This window comes from Somniosus microcephalus, chromosome 8 (assembly GCF_052327205.1).
Source record: "Somniosus microcephalus isolate GS21.2 chromosome 8, FLI_Smic_1.0, whole genome shotgun sequence".
Classification (NCBI taxonomy): domain Eukaryota; kingdom Metazoa; phylum Chordata; class Chondrichthyes; order Squaliformes; family Somniosidae; genus Somniosus; species Somniosus microcephalus.
In genome coordinates, this window is record NC_140994.1 from 200,072,775 (window position 1) to 200,092,804 (window position 20,030).

General features: G+C 44.0%; 1 protein-coding gene across 9 annotated transcripts in view; it reads left to right on the forward strand.

Moving 5' to 3' along the window:
* Positions 1-17,395, forward strand: part of LOC147114045 (kelch-like protein 3) — a 250,403-nt gene extending 233,008 nt beyond the window's left edge. For all 9 annotated transcript variants that reach the window (XM_085995589.1, XM_085995588.1, XM_085995584.1 and 6 more), the window contains 3 exons: positions 8,674-8,814; positions 8,901-9,044; positions 14,369-17,395. In XM_085995589.1, the coding sequence (XP_085851715.1) occupies positions 8,674-8,814; positions 8,901-9,044; positions 14,369-14,397 (314 nt within the window). In that variant the 3' untranslated portion in view covers positions 14,398-17,395. The remainder of the gene's footprint in view (positions 1-8,673; positions 8,815-8,900; positions 9,045-14,368) is intronic.
* Positions 17,396-20,030: the final 2,635 nt, after the last annotated feature.

The window sequence follows — 20,030 nt, forward strand, 5'->3', positions numbered from 1 at the left end:
AAGAAGTTTAATGACCTCGCACAAGTGGTCAAGGTCAGTGAATGCATCTTCAAATGCTACATCCTATTAACTGCACCACTAGCCTCAGCCACTGCTCAATTCACCACACTCCCATCACTCACCTACCAGCAATCTCTCAATCAGGACTCAGACCTAACATTCATATGCTTCACCTCACCCTCACACACTTAGCACTGTTGCAAGCCTCACACCTACACCTCACAGCTTGCACACACTGGCAGCTATTCAACCATGGCAGAAGAACCAAAGGCGACATGAGGAAAAACTTTTATGTAGCGAGTGGTTAGGATCTGGAATGCACTGCCTGAAAGGATGGTGGAGGCAGATTCAATCGTGACTTTCAAAAGGGATTAGCACCTGAAGGAAAAAAAATTGCATGGCTATGGGGAAAGGGCGGGGGCGTGGGACTGGCTGAAGTACTCTTGCAGAGAGCCAGCACAAGCTCGATGGGCCGAATAGCGTCCTTCTGTGCTGTAACCATTCTATGATTCTATGATAGCCACACCAACCAAACAAATTGCACGGCACTCACTAACACACTTTGCTCTCTCTTGCAGGACAAGTTGGTGCACAACCGGAGGCAGCAGGAACTAACCGGACAGGGAGAGGCGTGCCTGCATGTTCTAACCCCCATGGAGGTGCTGGTCATTATGGGAAGGGCCATGGCTGAGGCCGTAGCCACTGGCAGGGCTGAACTTTTGAAGATGATGGTATCCTCCTTCTCATATCGTACTTCTCCCTTGTCCCTAACTCTCTTCTGACTTGCAAGCTGCAGATGGTGTGAGCATGCACCTCTTACTTTCTCCTTTCCCCTCACCACAACCCAATCCTTGTCCCTTTTTCATTTCAGATACCCAAGAACTGCAGCCTGCCCAGGCAGTGGTGGAAGAGCAAGAAGACAGTGAAGATGAAGACACACCGTCACATGATTTCACACATGCAGCCACCAGCTCAGAAAGTAACAATGTATGTAATTTAGAGGATAGCATAGAGGTGGTGCATGTGGTGAGTCACTGGGCATGCGCGCTGCAGCCAGTGCAGGGAAAAAGGATAGCTAGCTTGCCGGAGGGCGACGTCGCACAATAGTTCTGCTGCAGAGGACTCGGAGGAAGACTTTGATCGGCCAGGCTACGGAAGAAGGCTGATGGGTGTACATACCAAAATGCTTGGTGCATTGGGAAGCCTGCCAGAAAGCTTACGTTCAATGTTAAAGAGCATGGAGGAGATGGCACCAACTTGGCACAGGGCTTTGTGCAGAGCTGGGAGCCCATCCTTTGCAACATGGAACGGGTGGGCAATGCCATCAGCACACCTGTGGAACCAACCATGATGCAGCATCTGATGGCCGATGTCTCGGCTTCCATTGCAGCAGTAACCCAACGTCTGAGTGCTGCAATGGAAGCTCAGACTGCTGCCATCCTGGCTCAGGCCAACATCTCCAGCATCGAAGCTTTGACCATGCTCGGATCAGCTCCGATGGAGGGGTCACATCGTCCGCTTGCCCGATACGAGACTCCCAAAACAAGCGCTCTACTCTGAGCCCTGACACAGCAAGAGAGCCCCAGGTGGGCAGAGGAAACGCTTCAAGGACACCCTCAAAGCCTCCTTGAAAAAGTGCAACATCCCCACTGACACCTGGGAATCCCTGGCCCAAGACCGCACAAAGTGGAGGAGCAGCATCCGGGAAGGCGCCGGACACCTCGAGTCTCTTCGCCGGGAGCAAGCGGAAGCCAAGCGCAAGCACCCCACCCACCCGCCCCTTCAACCTCCGTCTGCCCCACCTGTGACAGAGACTGTAGGCCTCATTTTTAATGTGGAAGCAAGTCATCCTCGGTTCCGAGGGACTGCCTAAGAAGAAGACGACTGGATACCAGTGTGTAAAGGGGCTTCCAGAGTGTCACAGCAATCCAACAATCTGTTCTCCAGCAGATTACAAGGACTGCTGAGGCGCCGCCCTGGGAGAGTGGTACTGGCTCCATGGAGCACGAACCTGCTGTCCCCTCAGGGTGACGGCATTCATGCTCGTACTCTGCCAGTGCCCTTGCTGTTACCTGTCAGCCAGCCAGCCAGCCCAGACTGTTGCTGCCTATGGCGAGATGGTGCAATCTGACGCCGGGCCTTCTAGGCCCAGAGCTGTTGGAGATCGTCCTTTAAGACCATCTGCAGTCTCCACCACTGAAAGTCAGCATCCTTCCACCAGCCAGGCTGCATCCACTAGGGTAGCACCTTGTAGGAGCACTAGGACAGGCAAAGGCACACAAAAGACAGGCACTAAGGGAATACACAAGTTTGATTAGTTTATTTTTGTATGCAATATGGCATGGTTTAATTTATAAATTTGGATTGGAATGTTTTTGTGTTGGCTTTTATTTTTGCATTGTGGGCAAGAGGACAATGTGATAGTCAGTGACAGAGGTAAGGTAAGGAGTGTGGGATGGTTGGTGAATGAGGAATTGGGGTTGAGTTTACTTGTATCGCTCTTGAATTAGTTGTTCACGTACAGCCCGGGCAAAAAGGGGCTGTCTAGGTTCCAGCCTTCCTTCCTCTTCCTCCTGCTCCTTAGCTTCTCACCTGATAGGTGGTGGCAAGGGCTGTTCCCTCATGATGGCAAGGTTGTGTAGCATGCAGCAGACCACCTTGAGACCTGCTCAGCCGAGTACTGCAGAGCTCCTCCAGAGCAGTGCAAACAGCGGAATTGTTGCCTCAGGAGGCCAATGGTTTGCTCTATAAAATTTCTGTGGCAGCATGGCTCTCATATGCCTACTGTGCATGTGTGTGTGGTTTGCAAACCGCAGTCATGAACCTTGTCGCCCAGTAGCCACCCTTTGGTTTGCCGTGGTGGTTGAAATACAGCTGGCATAGAGGACTGCTGCAGAATGAATGCCTTGTGACTGCTGCTGGACATTGACCCGCATGATGCGCTGCCTATGGTCATACACCAGCTGCACGTTGAGGGAGTAAAATCCCTTTCAATTCAGCTACATGGCAGAGATGACATGAGGCACATGCAAAGCAATGTGCGTACAGTCAATGGCATCATGGGAAGCCTGCAATCCTTGCAAACCCTCGTGCTCGCTCCGCCTGCTGGTCTCTGGCAAGAGAGAATAAAATGTAGTCCGCTCTCTTTGCATAGAGAGCCTCAGTGACCTCCCTTATGCAGCAGTGCACTGAAAACTGCGAGATGTTGCTAATATCTCCAGCAGCAGCCTGGAAGGTGGCAGACGCATAAAAGTTCACAGCCACGGTCACCTTCACAGCCACTGGCAATGCCGTTCTTGCCCTGTTCTGAGGTTGCGGTTGTAGCTGCAGCAGTTGGCAGATTTCAGTGGCTACTTCCTTAGTGAAGCGCAGATGTCTCGAACATTGGTCATCGTTGAAGTTCAGGTAGGAGAATTGCTCCCTGAACACCCTAGGTGGATATGGCCTCCTGCTGAGAGCCCTTCTCCCCCCGTTTCCTCCTCCCTCTTCCAGCAGCTTGTTTTGCTCTGCGTGGCCTCTGCTCATTTCTCAGTCGTGCTTAATTCTAAGAGGAAGGCTGACTAGTATACCCATGCCTGGGAGCAACTGGTTTGTGCAGAAGCCTTGAAGTCAGCAAAAAAGTACTTCAGTTCCTGCCACACCACTCCCTGTAGACTTTTGAAACTTTAACCAATTAAAGAAAGCACCAAAACATAGAATTGCAGCAACAGCCAGAAGAAATAAACCAGTAACTAATCTGTAAGTAGTTGATGATCCTTTTAAATAACGCTTAACCCATGTTCAGCTGTGCGAAGTTAAGAGAGGCCGTAGGAAGAACGAGGAGAGGCAATATAAGCTAAAGAGTACAATTCGAAAGGGGGTGCAAGAACAGAGAGACTTGGGGGTATATGTGCACAGTTCATTGAAGGTGGCAGGGCAGGTTGAGAAAGTGGTTAAAAAAGCATATTGGATCCTGGGCTTCATAAATAGAGGCATAGAGTACAAAAGCAAGGAAGTTATGATGAACCTTTATAAAACGCTGGTTCGGCCTCAACTGGAGTATTGTGTCCAGTTAAGGGCACTGCACTTTAGGAAGGATGTGAAGGCTTTAGAGAGGGTGCAGAAAAGATGGTTCCAGGGATGAGGGTCTTCAGTTTCATGGACAGACTGGAGAAGCTGGGGTTGTTCTCCTTAGAGCAAAGAAGGTTGAGAGGAGATATTTCATAAATCTCAGCAAAGATATATTCTAGTGAGAAAGAAAGACTTTAAGACAAGGATGAACCATCCATAGCTAACGAAGGAAGTTAAGGATGGTATCAAACTGAAAACAAAGGAATACGATGTTGCAAAGATTAGTGGTAGGCCAAAGTATTGGGAAATTTTTAGAAACCAGCAAAGGACGACTAAAAAAAATAATAGAGGGAGAAGATAGGTTTGGCCTTCGTAGCGAGAGGGTTTGAGTACAGGAACAAGGATGTCTTGCTGCAGTTGTACAGGGCCTTGGTGAGACCACATCTGGAGTATTGTGTGCAGTTTTGGTCGCCTTATCTGAGGAAGGATGTTCTTGCCATGGAAGGAGTGCAGCGAAGATTCACCAGGCTGATACCTGGGATGGCAGAAATGACGTATGAGGAGAGATTGGGTCGATTGGGCTTGTACTCGCTGGAGTTTAGAAGAATGAGAGGGGATCTCATTGAAACTTATAAAATTCTAACAGAACTAGACAGACTAGATGCAGGAAGGATGTTCCCGATGGTCGGGGAGTCCAGAACCAGGGGTCACAGTCTAAGGATAAGGGGTAAGCCATTTAGGACAGAGATGAGGAGGAACTTTTTCACCCAGAGAGTGGTGAACCTGTGGAATTCTCTACCAAAGAAGGCAGTAGAGGCCAATTCATTGAATGTATTCAAGAAGGAGTTGGATATATTTCTTAAGGCTAAAGGGATCAAGGGATATGGAGAGAAGGCAGGAACAGGGTACTGAATTTGGATGATCAGCCATGATCTCATTGAGTGGCGGAGCGGGCTCGAGGGGCCGAATGGCCTACTCCTGCTCCTATCTTCTATGTTTCTATGAGAGTAAACTAGCAAGAAATATAAAAACAGACAGTAAGAGCTTCTACAGGTATATAAAAAGGAAGAGAGTAGCTAAAGTAAACGTTGGTCCCTTAGAGGATGAGACTGGGGAATTAATAATGGGAAACAGGGAAATGACAGACTTTGAACAAATATTTTGTATTGATCTTCACGGTGGAAGACACTAAAAGCATCCCAATAATAATAGATAATCAAGGGGCTATAGGGAGGGAGGAAATTAAAACAATCACTATCACTAGAGAAAAATTACTAGGATGTAATGGGACTAAAGGCTGACAAGTCCCCTGACCCTGATGGCCTGCATCCTAGAGTCTTAAAAGAAGTGGCTGCAGAGATAGTGGATGCATTGGTTGTAATCTACCAAAATTCCCTGGATTCTGGAGAGGTCTCAGCGGATTGGAAAACCGCAAATGTAACTCCCCTATTCAAGAAAGGAGGGAGACAGAAAGCAGGAAACTATAGACCAGTTAGCCTAACATCTGTCATTGTGAAAATGCTGGAGCCCATTATTAAGGAAGTAGTAGCAGGACATTTAGAAAATCATAATACAATCCAGCAGAGTCAGCATGATTTTATGAAAGGGAAATCATGTTTGACAAATTTGCTAGAGTTCTTTGAGGATGTAACAAACAGGGTGGATAAATGGGGAACCAGTAGATGTGTATTTGGATTTCCAGAAGGCATTCGATAAGGTGCCACTTAAAAGGCACAAGATAAGAGCTCACGGGGTTGGGGGTAATATAGAGCATGGATAGAGGATTGGCTAACTAACAGAAAACAGAGAGTCAGGATAAATGGGTCATTTTCAGGTTGGCAAACTGTAACTAGTGGGGTGCCACAGGGATCAGTGCTGGGGCCTCAACTATTTATAATCTATATTAATGGCTTGGATGAAGGGACCGAGTGTAATGTAGCCAAATATGCTGATGATACAAAGATAGGTAGGAAAGCAAGTTGTGAGGAGGACACAATGCATCTGCAAAGGGATATAGATAGGTTAAGCGAGTGGGCAAACATTTGGCAGATGGAGGAAAATGTGAGGTTATCCACTTAGGTAGGAAGACTAAAAAAGCAAATTATTATTTAAATGGAGAGAGACTACAAAATGCTGTGGTACAGAGCGATCTGTGGGTCATTGTACATGAAACACAAAAAGTTAGCATGCAGGTACAGCAAGTGATTAGGAAGGCAAATGGAATGTTGGCCTTTATTGTAAGGGGGATGGAGTATAAAAGTAGGGAAGTCTTGCTACAATTGTATAGTGCCTTGGTGAGACCACACCTGGAGTACTGCGTACAGTTTTGGTCTCCTTATTTAAAGAGGGATATACTTGCATTGGAGGCAGTTCAGAGACGGTTCACTAGGTTGATTCCTGAGATGAAGGGGTTGTCTTAAGAAATGTTGAGCTGGTTGGGTCTATACTCATTGGAGTTTAGAAGAATGAGAGGAGATCTTATTGAAACATACAAGATTCTGAGGGGGCTTGACAGGATAGATGCAGAGAGGATGTTTCCACTCGTGGGGAAATCTAGAACTAGGAGGCATAGTTTCAGAGTAAGGGGTCACCCATTTAAAACGTAGATGAGGAATTTCTTCTGAGGGTCGTGAATCTTTGGAATTCTCTACCCCAGAGAGCTGTGGAGGCCGGGACACTGAATATATTTAAGGTGGAGATATACAGATTTTTGAACTATAGAGCAGTCAAGGGTTATGGGGAAGCGGGCAAGAAAGTGGAGTTGAAGCCAAGATCAGATTGAATGGCGGAGCTGGCTCGAGGGGCCAAATGGCCTACTCCTGCTTTTATTTCTTATGTTCTTGATAGGAGATTTGATAGAGGTGTTCAAAATCATGATGGATCTAGACAGAGTAGATAGAGAGAAACTGTTCCCATTGGCGGAAGGGTCGAGAACCAGAGGACACAAATTTAAGGTGATTGGCAAAAGAACCAAAGGTGACATGAGGAAAAACTTTTTTACGCAGCAAGTGGTTAGGATCTGGAATGCACCGCCTGAAAGGGTGGTGGAGGCAGACTCAATCGTGGGTTTCAAAGGGGAATTGGATAAGTACGTGAAGGAAAAAAAAATTCAGGGCTATGGAGAGTGGGGGAGTGGGACTAGCGGGAGTGCTCTTGCAGAGAGCTGGCAGGATATCGACGGGGCGAATGGCGGCCTCCTGTGCTGTAACCATGCTATGATTCTATTCTATGTAGGCTAGAGCGTGGAGGTCCAAATGGCAGTGCTGGTGTCATATCCACGTGACATGTTCTGCCTGCTCGACATACTTCCAACAGATGTTAGGTGTGCGAGCCCTAACCCCTTTACCAAGATGGCGTCTGGCATATTTCGTGTCAGAAGTGTGGAAGCGCGCCGCAGACGCCATTCTGGAACATTAAGGCCAAAAAACGTGTGCTACCGAGTCCAATTTCACCCCTAGGATCTTTTATTATGCTCTTGCCTTACTATACTTGCAAATATCGATAAGCTTGCTCTTCACTACATTGTCCTCCCATTTATTTCATCTGCAATCTCAAAGATGCATTATCATAACTCATTTTTATTCATGCCTGTTCCCTGATAACCTGAATTATAACTCAACTTCTATTTCCTTTGTGCTGAACAAAAATTCTTAATGTGAATATAATCTCTTCTTACCTAGTCTTTTTGATATTGTTGTTTTATTTTCTCCCCTTGGTTTTTTTTTCTGATTCTTTGACTTTAGCCATCCTAACTGGTATCACTATATCCCAGCACTCATTTTTGTCGCCTAACTGTATTTTATAGATACGCATGTGAGTGTGTCTCTTGGGAGCATAACTGTTGAGTGAGATCATCGGTAGGTTGATCAAAAGGATGAGACCTCAGCCAATTCCTTCAATCAGCCTACTAATAGTATTGACCTCATCCACTGCTACTATTTTAATATAGCTTCAGCTACCATAGAGATACCATTTTTTAATCGTTTGCAAGAATCACTACCTGAGCTCTCCTAATAGCTCAGTGGGTAAATTAACTATGTGGTGTGATACTGAGTTATACAGAGCAGGAGGGTCCCAGGTTTAACTGGACATCTATGCTGAGTTAGCTGGTCTTGACTGAGATGATGGCGGGTGCTACAATTAGCCTCAGTTTCCTGGGCTATGGAGAGGGAAAGTTGGCCAAAGTTCCTGCACTGGATCTCTAGCTAGGAACCTCTGCTGCAAGCTGCACATATGGACAGTAGAGATGACAAGATTGGGCCTGACTCTGATTTCCCCCAGAGAAAATAGCCTACTGTGATTTGCTTACTAGGCTCACATGAGGAATGTTCACTTGGAAGAGGAATGAGAGGGCTACAGGTGCCTATGTAAATGCACCCCAGCAGGAGTTACTACACTTTGGAGAGGAGTAAGGGAGAGAAAATTGGAGAGAGGAAAAGACACTGTTCAGACTCAAGAACAGTGGCGAACTTAGTATCTGTCAAACTGAAAGGAAGCATTGCTTGTTAACCTCTCATGAGGAATATCTTCGAACAGGCTAATAGTCTACAGCCAAGTTTGAGCAGAGGTATATTTTGCAGGTGAGAAAGAGACTGTTTGAGTCATTCTTTGTGTTTATTACAGGGGTAGGGGTTCTAAATGGTCAATTATATGCAACAGGAGGTCATGATGGGCCTTTGGTGAGGAAAAGTGTTGAGGTGTACGACCCATCCACAAACACTTGGAGACAAGTGGCAGACATGAATATGTGTCGGAGGAATGCAGGTAGGCATCCATTTAAACTTTGTGTTTTATCTTGTATCGGGAAGTAAAATAAGTTTTAGGCTAATTAAACTGCTTTTGTCTTGCAGGTGTTTGTGCTGTAAATGGATTTTTGTATGTAGTTGGAGGGGATGATGGCTCTTGTAATCTAGCTTCTGTGGAGTTCTATAACTCTGTTACTGACAAGTGGACACTACTACCAACCAATATGAGCACTGGAAGAAGCTATGCAGGTAAAGCTGTTGCAGGTTTGTAGCTAAGACTGTTCTAGCTAGGACGGTGTGTACCACTGATACGCACGCTAAGCAGTTCTACCATTTTTGTCACTTGTCATCTGACTATTTTACATCTATGCAGTGGACCTAAAAGTATCTAAAACAAGCCCATATCTATTATTCTAATTCGATCATGCATCAGGGGAAAAAAATGAGCTTTAAAAAAATCTATATATTTAATGTTTATAATTGTCTGTTTTTCCATATTTTAGCTTTAAAATAATTTAGTGCAGAGGCAAAATGATTCACAGACACTGTTTTGCCTCAATGGAGCCCTCTTTGTTCTATGGACATTGTTAGTGTCTAAATGGGGCACACTTTGACTCATGCGCATCATTGGTGCCTGGTTTGAGCACACTTTGACCCATGGGCATCATTGGTCATAGAGTCATAGAGTTATACAGCACAGAAAGAGGCCCTTCGGCCCATCGTGTCCACGCCGGACATCAAGCCCTGTCTATTCTAATCCCATTTTCCAGCACTTGGTCCGTAGCCTTGTATGCTATGGCATTTCAAACATAGAAACATAGAAGATAGGAGCAGGAGTAGGCCATTCGGCCCCTCGAGCCTGCTCTGCCATTCAATGCGATCATGGCTGATCATCCATATTCAGTACCCTGTCCCTGCTTTCGCCCCATATCCCTTGATCCCCTTAGCCTTAAGAAATATATCTAACTCCTTCTTGAATATATTTAATGAATTGGCCTCAACTGTTTTCTGTGGTAGAGAATTCCACAGGTTCACCACTCTCTGGGTGAAGAAATTCCTCCTCATCTCAGTCCTAAATGGCTTACCCCTTATCCTTAGACTGTGACCCCCTCGTTCTGGACTCCCCCGCCATCGGGAACAGCCTTCCTGCATCTAGTCTGTCTAGTCCTGTTAGAATTTTATAAGTTTCAATGAGATCCCCTCTTATTCTTCTAAACTCTAGCGAATATAAGCCTAATCGACCCAATCTCTCTTCATACGTCATTCCTGCCATCCCAGGTATCAGTCTGATGAATCTTCACTGCACTCTCCATGGCAAGAACATCCTTCCTCAGATAAGGCGACCAACACTGCACACAATACTCACCAAGGCCCTGTACAACTGCAGCAAGACATCCTTGCTCCTGTACTCGAATCCTCTCGCTATGAAGGCTAGCATACCATTTGCCTTCTTAACCGCCTGCTGCACCTGCATGCTTACCTTCAGCGACTGGTGCACAAGGACACCCAGGACTCGTTGCACTTCCCCTTTTCCCAATCTATTACCGTTCAGATAATAATCTGCCTTCCTGTTTTTGCCACCAAAGTGGATAACCTCGCATTTATCCACATTATACTGCATCTGCCATGCTCAAATGCTCATCTAAATGCTTTTTGAATGTTGAGGTTTCCTCCCTCTACCACCCTTTCAGGCAGTGAGTTCCAGATTCCAACCACCTTCTGGGTGAAAAAGTTTTTCCTCAAATCCCCTCTAAACCTCCTGCCCCTTACCTTGAAACTATGCCCCCTGGTTAGTGACCCCTCTACTAAGGGGAAAAGTTCCTTTCTATCTACCCTATCTATGCCCCTCATAATTTTGTACACCTCAATCAGGTCCCCCCTCAGCCTTCTCTGCTCTAAGGAAAACAACCTCAGCCTGTCCAGTCTCTCTTCATAGCTGAAGTGCTCCAGCCCAGGTAACATCCTGGTGAATCTCCTCTGCACCCTCTCCAATGCAATCACATCCCTCCTATAGTGTGGTGACCAGAACTGCACACAGTATTCCAGCTGTGGCCTAAATAGCATTCTGTACAGCTCCATCATAACCTCCCTGCTCTTACATTCTATGCCTTGGCTAATGAAGGCAAGTATCCCATCTGCCTTTTTAACCACATTATCTACCTGTCCTGCTGCCTTCAGGGATCTATGTACATGCACACCAAGGTCCCTCTGATCCTCTGTCCTTCCTAGGGTCCTACCATCTATTGTGTATTCCCTTGCCTTGTTAGTCCTCCCAAAATGCATCACCTCACACTTTTCAGGGTTAAATTCCATTTGCCACTGTTCTGCCCATCTAACCATCCCGTCTATATTGTCCTGTAGCCTGAGGCTTCCCTCCTCGCTATTTACCACTCCACCAATTTTCGTATCATCTGTGAACTTACTGATCATACCTCCTACATTCATATCTAAACCATTAATGTACACTACAAACAGCAAAGGACCCAGCACCGATCCCTGCGGTACACCACTGGACACAGGCTTCCAGTCACAAAAACAACCTTCGACCATCACCCTCTGCCTCCTGCTACTAAGCCAATTTTGGATCCAATGTGCCAAATTGCCCTGGATTCCATGGGCTCTTACCTTCTTGACTAGTCTCCCATGTGGGACTTTGTCAAAAGCCTTACTGAAGTCCATGTAGACTACATCAATTACACTACCCTCATCCATACACCTAGTCACCCCCTCGAAAAATTCAATCAAACTGGTCAGACATGATCTCCCCCTGTCAAAGCCATGCTGACTATCCCTGATTAATCTCCCTGCCTCTCCAAGTGGATACTAATTCTGTCCCTCAGAATTTTTTCCAATAATTTCCCTACCACTGATGTTAGGCTCACTGGCCTGTAATTTCCTGGTTTATCCCTACTACTCTTCTTGAACAATGGTACTATGTTAGCTGTTCTCCAGTCCTCTGGAACCTCTCATGTGGCCAGAGAGGTTCTGAAAATTTGTGTCAGAGCCCCTGCAATCTCCTCCCTTGCCTCACACAGCAGGGCCTAGGGATTTATCCACTTTTAAGCCAGCTAAAACCGCTAGTAGCTCCTCCCCCTCAATACTAATTTGTTCAAGTATATCACAATCCCCCTGCCTGATTTCTATGCCTACATCACCCTTCTCCATAGTGAACACAGATACAAAATATTCATTTAAAACCTCGCCTACATCTTACGGCTCGACACACAGATTGTCACTTTGGTCCCTAATGGGCCCTACTCTTTCCCTGGTTATCCTCTTTCCCTTAATATACTTATAAAACACCTTGGGATTTTCCTTTTATTTTGCCCACCAGTGTTTTTCAATGCCCCCTCTTCGCTCTCCTAATTTCTTTTTTAAGTACCCCCCTACACTTTCTATACTCCTCTAGGGCTGCCACTGTTTTTAGTCCTTTGTATCTGCCAAAAGCCTCCCTTTTTTTCCTAATCCATTCTTGTATATCCCTTGACATCCAGGATTCCCTGGGCTTCTTGGTCCCACCCTTGACCTTTACGGGAACATGTTGACGTTGTACTCTCTCTATTTCCTTTCTGAAAGACTCCCATTGCTCTGATGTGGATTTTCCTACAAGTAGCTGATCCCAGTCCACTTTGGCTAGATCCTGCCTTATCATATTAAAATCAGCCTTCCCCCAATTTAGAACCTTTATTTCCGGCCCATCTTTGTCCTTTTCCATGACTGCCTTAAATCTCACCAAATTATGGTCACTGTCACCAAAATGCTCTCCTACTGACACTTCTACCACTTGCCCGGCTACATTCCCTAGAATTAGGTCCAGTACCGCCCCCTCTCTTGTAGAACTTTCTACATGCTGGCTCAAAAAGCTCTCCTGGATGCACTTTAAGAATTCCACACCCTCTAAGCCTTTCACACTCTGACTATCCCAGTTAATATTGGGGAAGTTGAAATCCCCTACTGTTATTACCCTATTATTTCTACACTTCTCTGAGATTTGCCTGCATATCTGTTCCTCTATCTCCCCCTGACTGTTTGGGGGCCCATAGTACACTCCCAGCAAAGTGCTTGCCCCTTTTTTGTTTTTAAGTTCTACCCATATGGCCTCATTAGAGGAACCTGCTAAGATATCATCCCTCCTTACAGCAGTAATTGACTCCTTGATTAATATTGTGACACCCCCCTCCTCTTTTACACCCCCCTCTGTCTCGCCTTAAGAGTCTATACCCCAGAAAATTGAGCTGCCAGTCCTGCCCCTCCCTCAACCATGTCTCTGTGATAGCAACAATATCATACTCGGTGCCTAGTTTGAGCACTCTTGGACTCACGGGCATCATTGGTGCCTGGTTTGAGCGCTCTTTGACCCATGGGCAATATTGGTGCCTGGATTGAACACCAATTGGAGCCGATAGAGGAATCGGTCAGATGAGAAGTAGCTGAGAAAAGGATGAATTAAAGTGCAAGGGACTTCATTCAGGTTATATATGGGAAAGAACAACAGTTTCTGAGAGGCTTAGCTGCTACAATGGGTTTGTGTGCTGAATGTGGGGTTGGATGACTTCTGTGAAATATAGAGAGAGCACAGTGATAAAGTGTATTAGAAGGTGTGCTGGTTTGGGTATGCACAACAGTAAGTGAGGGCACCTGCTGGTTCGGCATCTGGGGCAACAATCACGCAAGGAAATAGCATTGGGAAGAAAAGTTTTCCCAGAAGTATGGAGATTTAAAAACACAGTTCTGATACCACTGAATTAATTTGATGGCGTTACATTATCTGTAGACTGGTGTAACCTAATCATTGCCATGTACAGTACTAACAAATCACTGCCTGTTGTTAGCAATAAACAACATTTTAATCCTGAACTCCACACTGGGGACACAGGAAGAGAATTGTAATTAATTTGAAATGGAACAGCTTGTTTCTCTTACCTGAGCCCCCATTTTCAACATGTACCTATTTGTTACCTTTCCTCCTTGAGTGTCTACCTTCAGCTGGGTGAAATTTTACAGTAATCCTCAGTGGTGCTATGAATCCGCTGACAAGACGTGCCTTGGTGAGTGGGTTAAATTGGCAGCTGTTGTGTTGTCCCCTGGCAATGAAGTGCTGCATTATCATGAGGCACCCCATCTGAAGGCCTACTAAAACCAGCAGAGTTGGCCAAGTGGCCCTTGTCAAGGCTCTATTTTAATCTATTATTCTAGAGTGGCAGCCCAGCACGCGACTGCTAGATTTACCAAGCGAGTATACCAAGCTATTTATTATCCTACAATGATGTTCATCTATCTCCATAAAACACAAACCATTTTGCTTTTGCTTTTCTGACTCTTAAACTGAATTATATTTAAACAGCTTAATTGTGTTGTAATCTTATTTTGCATAAAAGAAACAGTAGGGGTAATTTTAACTTTTATCGCCGGGCGAAATCAATGGAAAAGAAAATCAGATGAGGAGTAAAATGTGCTGCCGATAAAAGTCAAAATTACCCAAAATATGTCTAAATGAAACATTGTGCAGGTTACTTATTGATACTGTAATATTTTGGAACCTTTTTACATTGAATGGTCTCTTTTCCTCTTAGGTGTTGCTGTAATTGATAAACCACTATGACTCTACACTTGAGCTACAGTTGGATTGAAGTCTGAAGTGAAAACTGATTAGCATTCTGCTGAAGACTGACCTAGGTTTTTTAACTATTTATACTACTTGGATGCATGGTATGCTGCGTGAGTAATAGCTCAGTGCAGTTACCTTGTCAAAAAGATACCAGCACTGCAATATGCATTTTTAAAAGAAAAATCAAGCACTAATCTAAGGGTATATCAAGATAAGGAAACATGTTATGTCCACTACGAGCACTGCAAGTGAAACTAAGTAAGTGCAAGTTAACAGGCGTGTGCTATCAGTTTGCTCTTGCCAAGTGATCTGGGATGTCCAGTGTTGATGAGTGTCAGCCTTCAACAGAGCCCTATTGACTGAAGAATGTGAACTTTCTACTGTTACATGTGAGTTCTACACAGTATTGTGGCTGAAAATCAAGCTGCTGCCTTTTAAAGCACAACTGTTTGGATCAGAAGTGTACACCAAGCACTGTATTACCATATCAGCCATTTTAAAAGGGAAACAAACCCAACATTCTAACCTTTTAGGTGAGCAGAAAAGATACTTTGTTTATGTTATTTCAAATAATATGCAACTCCTCTCTCCTCCCTCAGATTTGGAATTAGTTCCCCTATTTTGAGAGATGAGCTAATAGAGGATATGAAGTTCCTGTTGTAAGTAGTCCCGATGGTAGCCAGAAAACTTTACTGCAGCCTTCAAACTCTTTGCGAGTTTGCTATTGCCAGTACAGGAAATGTTTGGACACTGGAACCTCTTTTGCACAGATGCCATGAAACCAGCATAATGCAGAGTCCAAACCAAAACTGACCAGAATTGTTGGTGACTTTTCAGCCCCCATGGATTGTTAAGAGTAATGGTATTCATTAATTAACATAGATTGTATTAGCAATACTCTGATGGTTTTTTAAAAACACCCTAGGCACCTATAGTCCCAGGTAATGTGGAGATGGAGCAGGCAAGATAGGCTATCACACTTGCCCCTCCAGTTGACCTGGAGGAGGTGGGACTAAGTGGGTTAGTGGTACACTGGGCAAATTATAAAAGTGGAAAAAGAAAACTTTTTAAACCATCCTGTGGAAGGATTATGGGGAAAAAAACATGCCTTTAACCTCAAATTTCAAGTTTGCAGATACTTGTCTGGCTATTTTTAATGGATACTGCCACCTAGTGAAAATTCTGACAAGCAAAATGCTGACTGCTTTTTTTTTTAAAAAGAAAAAAGAAATAATATTTTAATACCAAATGTATTCAAATTCATTCTTGCTACAGATAGTTTGTTTTTATATCTGTTAGTACTTAGAGCAGTATCATTTCAAGGGTCTGAGGCTGCACTTGCGCTCCTGATATGAGTAGAATTCTTACCTGTGAGGTACTATTTAATAAAATTGTAAATATGGTAAATAGATATTCACTAAGGGGGTATAGCCTCATTCATTTTTGGTATATCTGTTCCTCTATGAAATATCAACTTAAAAAAACAACTGGTTTTCATACAATTTGATTTATATTTTTTGAATTTCCCTCATTTCCATTTCCTTCTTTACTATTTCTCTTCCTTTCATCTGTTTACTACTTAGCTTTTTCTTTTATTTTACTTTATTTCTCATGTTTAATAAATCATCCCTATATGCTTTTTTTGTTTTGTTCCCATTGTACATACCTCTGTTGCTTTCTACTTTCTTCTAGTTTTTAATGACTCTCCAGGCTCTCTGCATTGAAATATATGAACTTTGATTTTCTTTTTGTGTCTGCGTGCAGATAATTTTGAGGCTCGTATGTAATGGGTGAGGCTTGGAGATGCTTGTCATTTTGCTTTTCAATGTTTCTTACTTCTGCCATATCTCCACTTTCTTTCTTTTTTAAAGTTTTCTTTCCATCTTTTAATTTCATGATTCTTCTTTGCGTCGTTTGCTGTGTTTTTCTTTTAAACCCTATTTTCCTCTGCCCTTCCCATGCAGCCACCAAAGGCTGTGACTGGAGCTTATTAGGTTGACCGTAGTGCTCCACTACCACAATAACCTGGTGAGTGTTGCTCGCAGCTTGCTTAAAGACATTGTCTACTGCAGCATGAGGGGATAACATGGAAATTTAAAAATGCAATAGGGAATGAAATGTTAGCAACCAACTTTGGGGCTAGTGGGGAGCCATGACACGGGACTCAGTCAAGTTAGTTATTGCAAAAAAGTTTATGTCCTGCCTTTCAAATAAATCTGTTTAATGTATATGTTTGAATTTCAAGAGGTGCAACTATTAGTGTTATAATAGTTTATTTATAGTTTTCTTCACGTGAGATTTTTGATTATTGTTTGATTGTTCATTTATATAATTAAGGTTGATTTGAACTTTTTTGCCAATCTAATGATAAACAGAAATATCATTCAATGCAAATCAAGTGTTTTGGTGCCAATGAGATCCTGTCATTGATTATCAACAAAATGTTATTGAACCCAATAATGGTTGCACTTCTAATGTCAAAAGTAAGTTAGTAATTTAATTTATGAAGTTATTAAGTTCAGTACATATACTTTTCCATTCTAAGCAGTGTTACAAAATAACTCTCCATCCACAATAGTGAGTGTCATAAAACATGATAATTAAGTTGTAATTCTGTAACTCTGTCACTCTTTCTTCAGTGATATGTAATGGACTACCAAATCAGACCAAAAAGGTCATGCTATAGTGACAGAGTATGGTGTCAGGGATTAATGTACCATTGCACTCTGCTGTCATTTGGAACAGTATTTGAAATCTTTTTAGGTTTTATGTAATGATTTATTTTAAATGTTCCTGTCATATCCGTGGAACACAAGACTGTGAAGCACTCCTGACTGTATTTTATTTTTTCAAAATATCAATAAAATGACGGAAATAATTGGAACTTTTTATTGTTTGTTCAGTTTGGATGGATGCAATGCATTTTTTTTGTGTAGCCCTCAACATTTTCTCCCTACAATAAAGCACTGGCGATTGGAGACAGTTCTCTTTACATGGCGTCATCTCTAATTTTAAAGTGTATATGTTTTCAGTGTAGTCTTGATTTTTAATTATTAAATTTAATTGATTTATAGAGGGAAGAAGAAAATGACAAATACTCAAAGAAAAACAGAAAATGTTTGAAGTACAAAGCAGGTAGATCAGGACCTGAAAGAGATAGTCAGGTTAATATTTCGGGTACAACTGAATTCACAAGTAATTTTAAACGCCTTTGCTTCATACTGTTTTCAGATTTGTTAGAATTGAATATAATGTAATCTCATTTGAATTAAACTGACACAAAATTGAAACCTCCTTTTAATTTATACATACATATCTTTTTTATGCCAATTGTTTTAATCACATTCTATAAACAAGAAACCTCCAAATATTTCACGTTAATTTGTGATAAAATTTAAAATATTCCTGAAATTCTATTGTTCAGTGAAACTAATCTTTGCAAGCCATTGTTTGCTCTAAAATCAGAAAATACTACAAATACATAGTGAATAAGTTTGCATTTCAGATGAGACCCTTCAACTGATCTCACCCAAAGCCTGCCTTTATCTTTCAGATTTTGACTCACTTTCTTTTTTTTAAAGTTTTCTTTCCTTCTTTTAATTTCATGATTCTAGGGGGGGGAGGGGGGGGGAGACTTCAATGTCCATCACCAAGAGTGGCTCGGTAGCACCACTACTGATCGAGCTGGCCGAGTCCTGAAGGACATAGCTGCCAGACTGGGCTTGTGGCGGTTGGTGAGAGAACCAACACGAGGGAAAGCCCTACTTGACCTTGACCTCCCCAATCTACCTGCCACAGATGCATCTGTCCATGACACTATTGGTAGGAGTGACCACTGCACACTCCTTGTGGAGATGAAGTCCCGTCTTCACACTGAGGATTGTGGGGTTTTTTGTGACTGAGGATCGTGTTGTGTGACACTACCACCGTGCTACATGGGATAGATTCAGAACAGATCTAGCAGCTCCAAACTGGGTATCCATGAGGCACTGTGGGCTGTCAGCAGCAGCAGAATTGTATTCCACCACAATCTGTAACCTCATGCCCCAGCATATCCCTCACTCTAGCATTACCATCAAGCCAGGGGACCAACCTTGGTTCAATGAGGAGTGTAGAAGAGCATGCCAGGAGCAGCACCAGGTGTATCTAAAAATGAGATGCCAATCTGGTGAAGCTACAACACAGGACTACATGCATGCCAGACAACAACAACAACTTGTATTTATATAGCACCTTTAACGTAGTAAAATGTCCCAAGGCGCTGCACAGGAGTATTTTAAGACAAAAATTGACATCGAGCCACATAAGGATAAATTAGGGCAGGTGACCAAAAGCTTGGTGAAAGAGTTAGGTTTTAAGGAGTGTCTTAAAGGAGGAAAGGGAAGTAGTGAGGCGGAGAGGTTTAGGCAAGGGAATTCCAGAGCTTAGGGCCTAGGCAACAGAAGGCACGGCCACCAAAGGTTGAGCGATTATAATCAGGGATGCTCAAGAGGGCAGAATTAGAGGAGCGCAGATATCTTGGGGGGCTGAAGGAGATTACAGGGATGGGGGGAGTGGTTGTGGGGCTGAAGGAGATTACAGGGATTGGGGGGGTGGTTGTGGGGCTGAAGGAGATTACAGAGATAGGAAGGGGTGAGGCCATGGAGGGATTTGAAAACAAGGATGAGAATTTTGAAATCGAGGCACTGCTTAACCGGGAGCCAATGTAGGTCAGCGAGCACAGGAGATGGTTGAACGGGACTTGGTGCGAGCTAGGACATGGGCAGCCGAGTTTTGGATGACCTCAAGTTTATGTAGGGTGGAATGTGGGAGGCCAGCCATGAGTGTGTTGGAATAGTCAAGTCTACAGGTAACAAAAAGGCATGAATGAGGGTTTCAGCAGTGGATAAGCTGAGGCAAGGGCGGAGACGGGCGATGTTACGGAGGTGGAAGTAGGTGGTCTTTGTTATGCTGCGGAAATGTGGTCAAGCTCATTTCAGGGTTAAATATGACACCAAGGTTGCGAACAGTGTGGTTCAGCATCAGACATGTTAGGGAGAAGGATGGTGTCAGTGGCTAGGGAATGGAGTTTGTGGCGGGGACCGAAAACAATGGCTTCAGTCTTTCCAATATTTAATTGGAGAAAATTTTTGCTCATCCAGAACTGTATGTCGGACAAGCAGTCTGACAATTTAGAGATCGTGGAGGGGTCGAGAGAAGAGGTAGTGAGGTAGAGCTGGGTGTCGTCAGCGTACATGTGGAAACTGACGCTGTGTTTTCGGATGACGTCGCCAAGGGGCAACATGTAGATGAGAAATAGGAGGGGGCCAAGGATCGATCCTTGGGAGGGCACCAGAGGTAACGATGCGGGAGCGGGAAGAGAAGCCGTTGTAGGTGATTCTCTGGCTACCATTAGATAGATAAGAAAGGAACCAGACGAGTGCAGTCCCACCCAGTTGGACAACGGTGGAGAGGCGTTAGAGAAGGATGGAGTGGTCAACCGTGTCCAAGGCCACAGACAAGTCAAGAAGGATGAGGAGGGATAGTTTACCTTTGTCACAGTCACAAAGGATGTCATTTGTGACTGATGAGAGCCGTTTCGGTACTGTGACAAGGGCGGAAACCTGATTGGAGGGATTCAAACATGG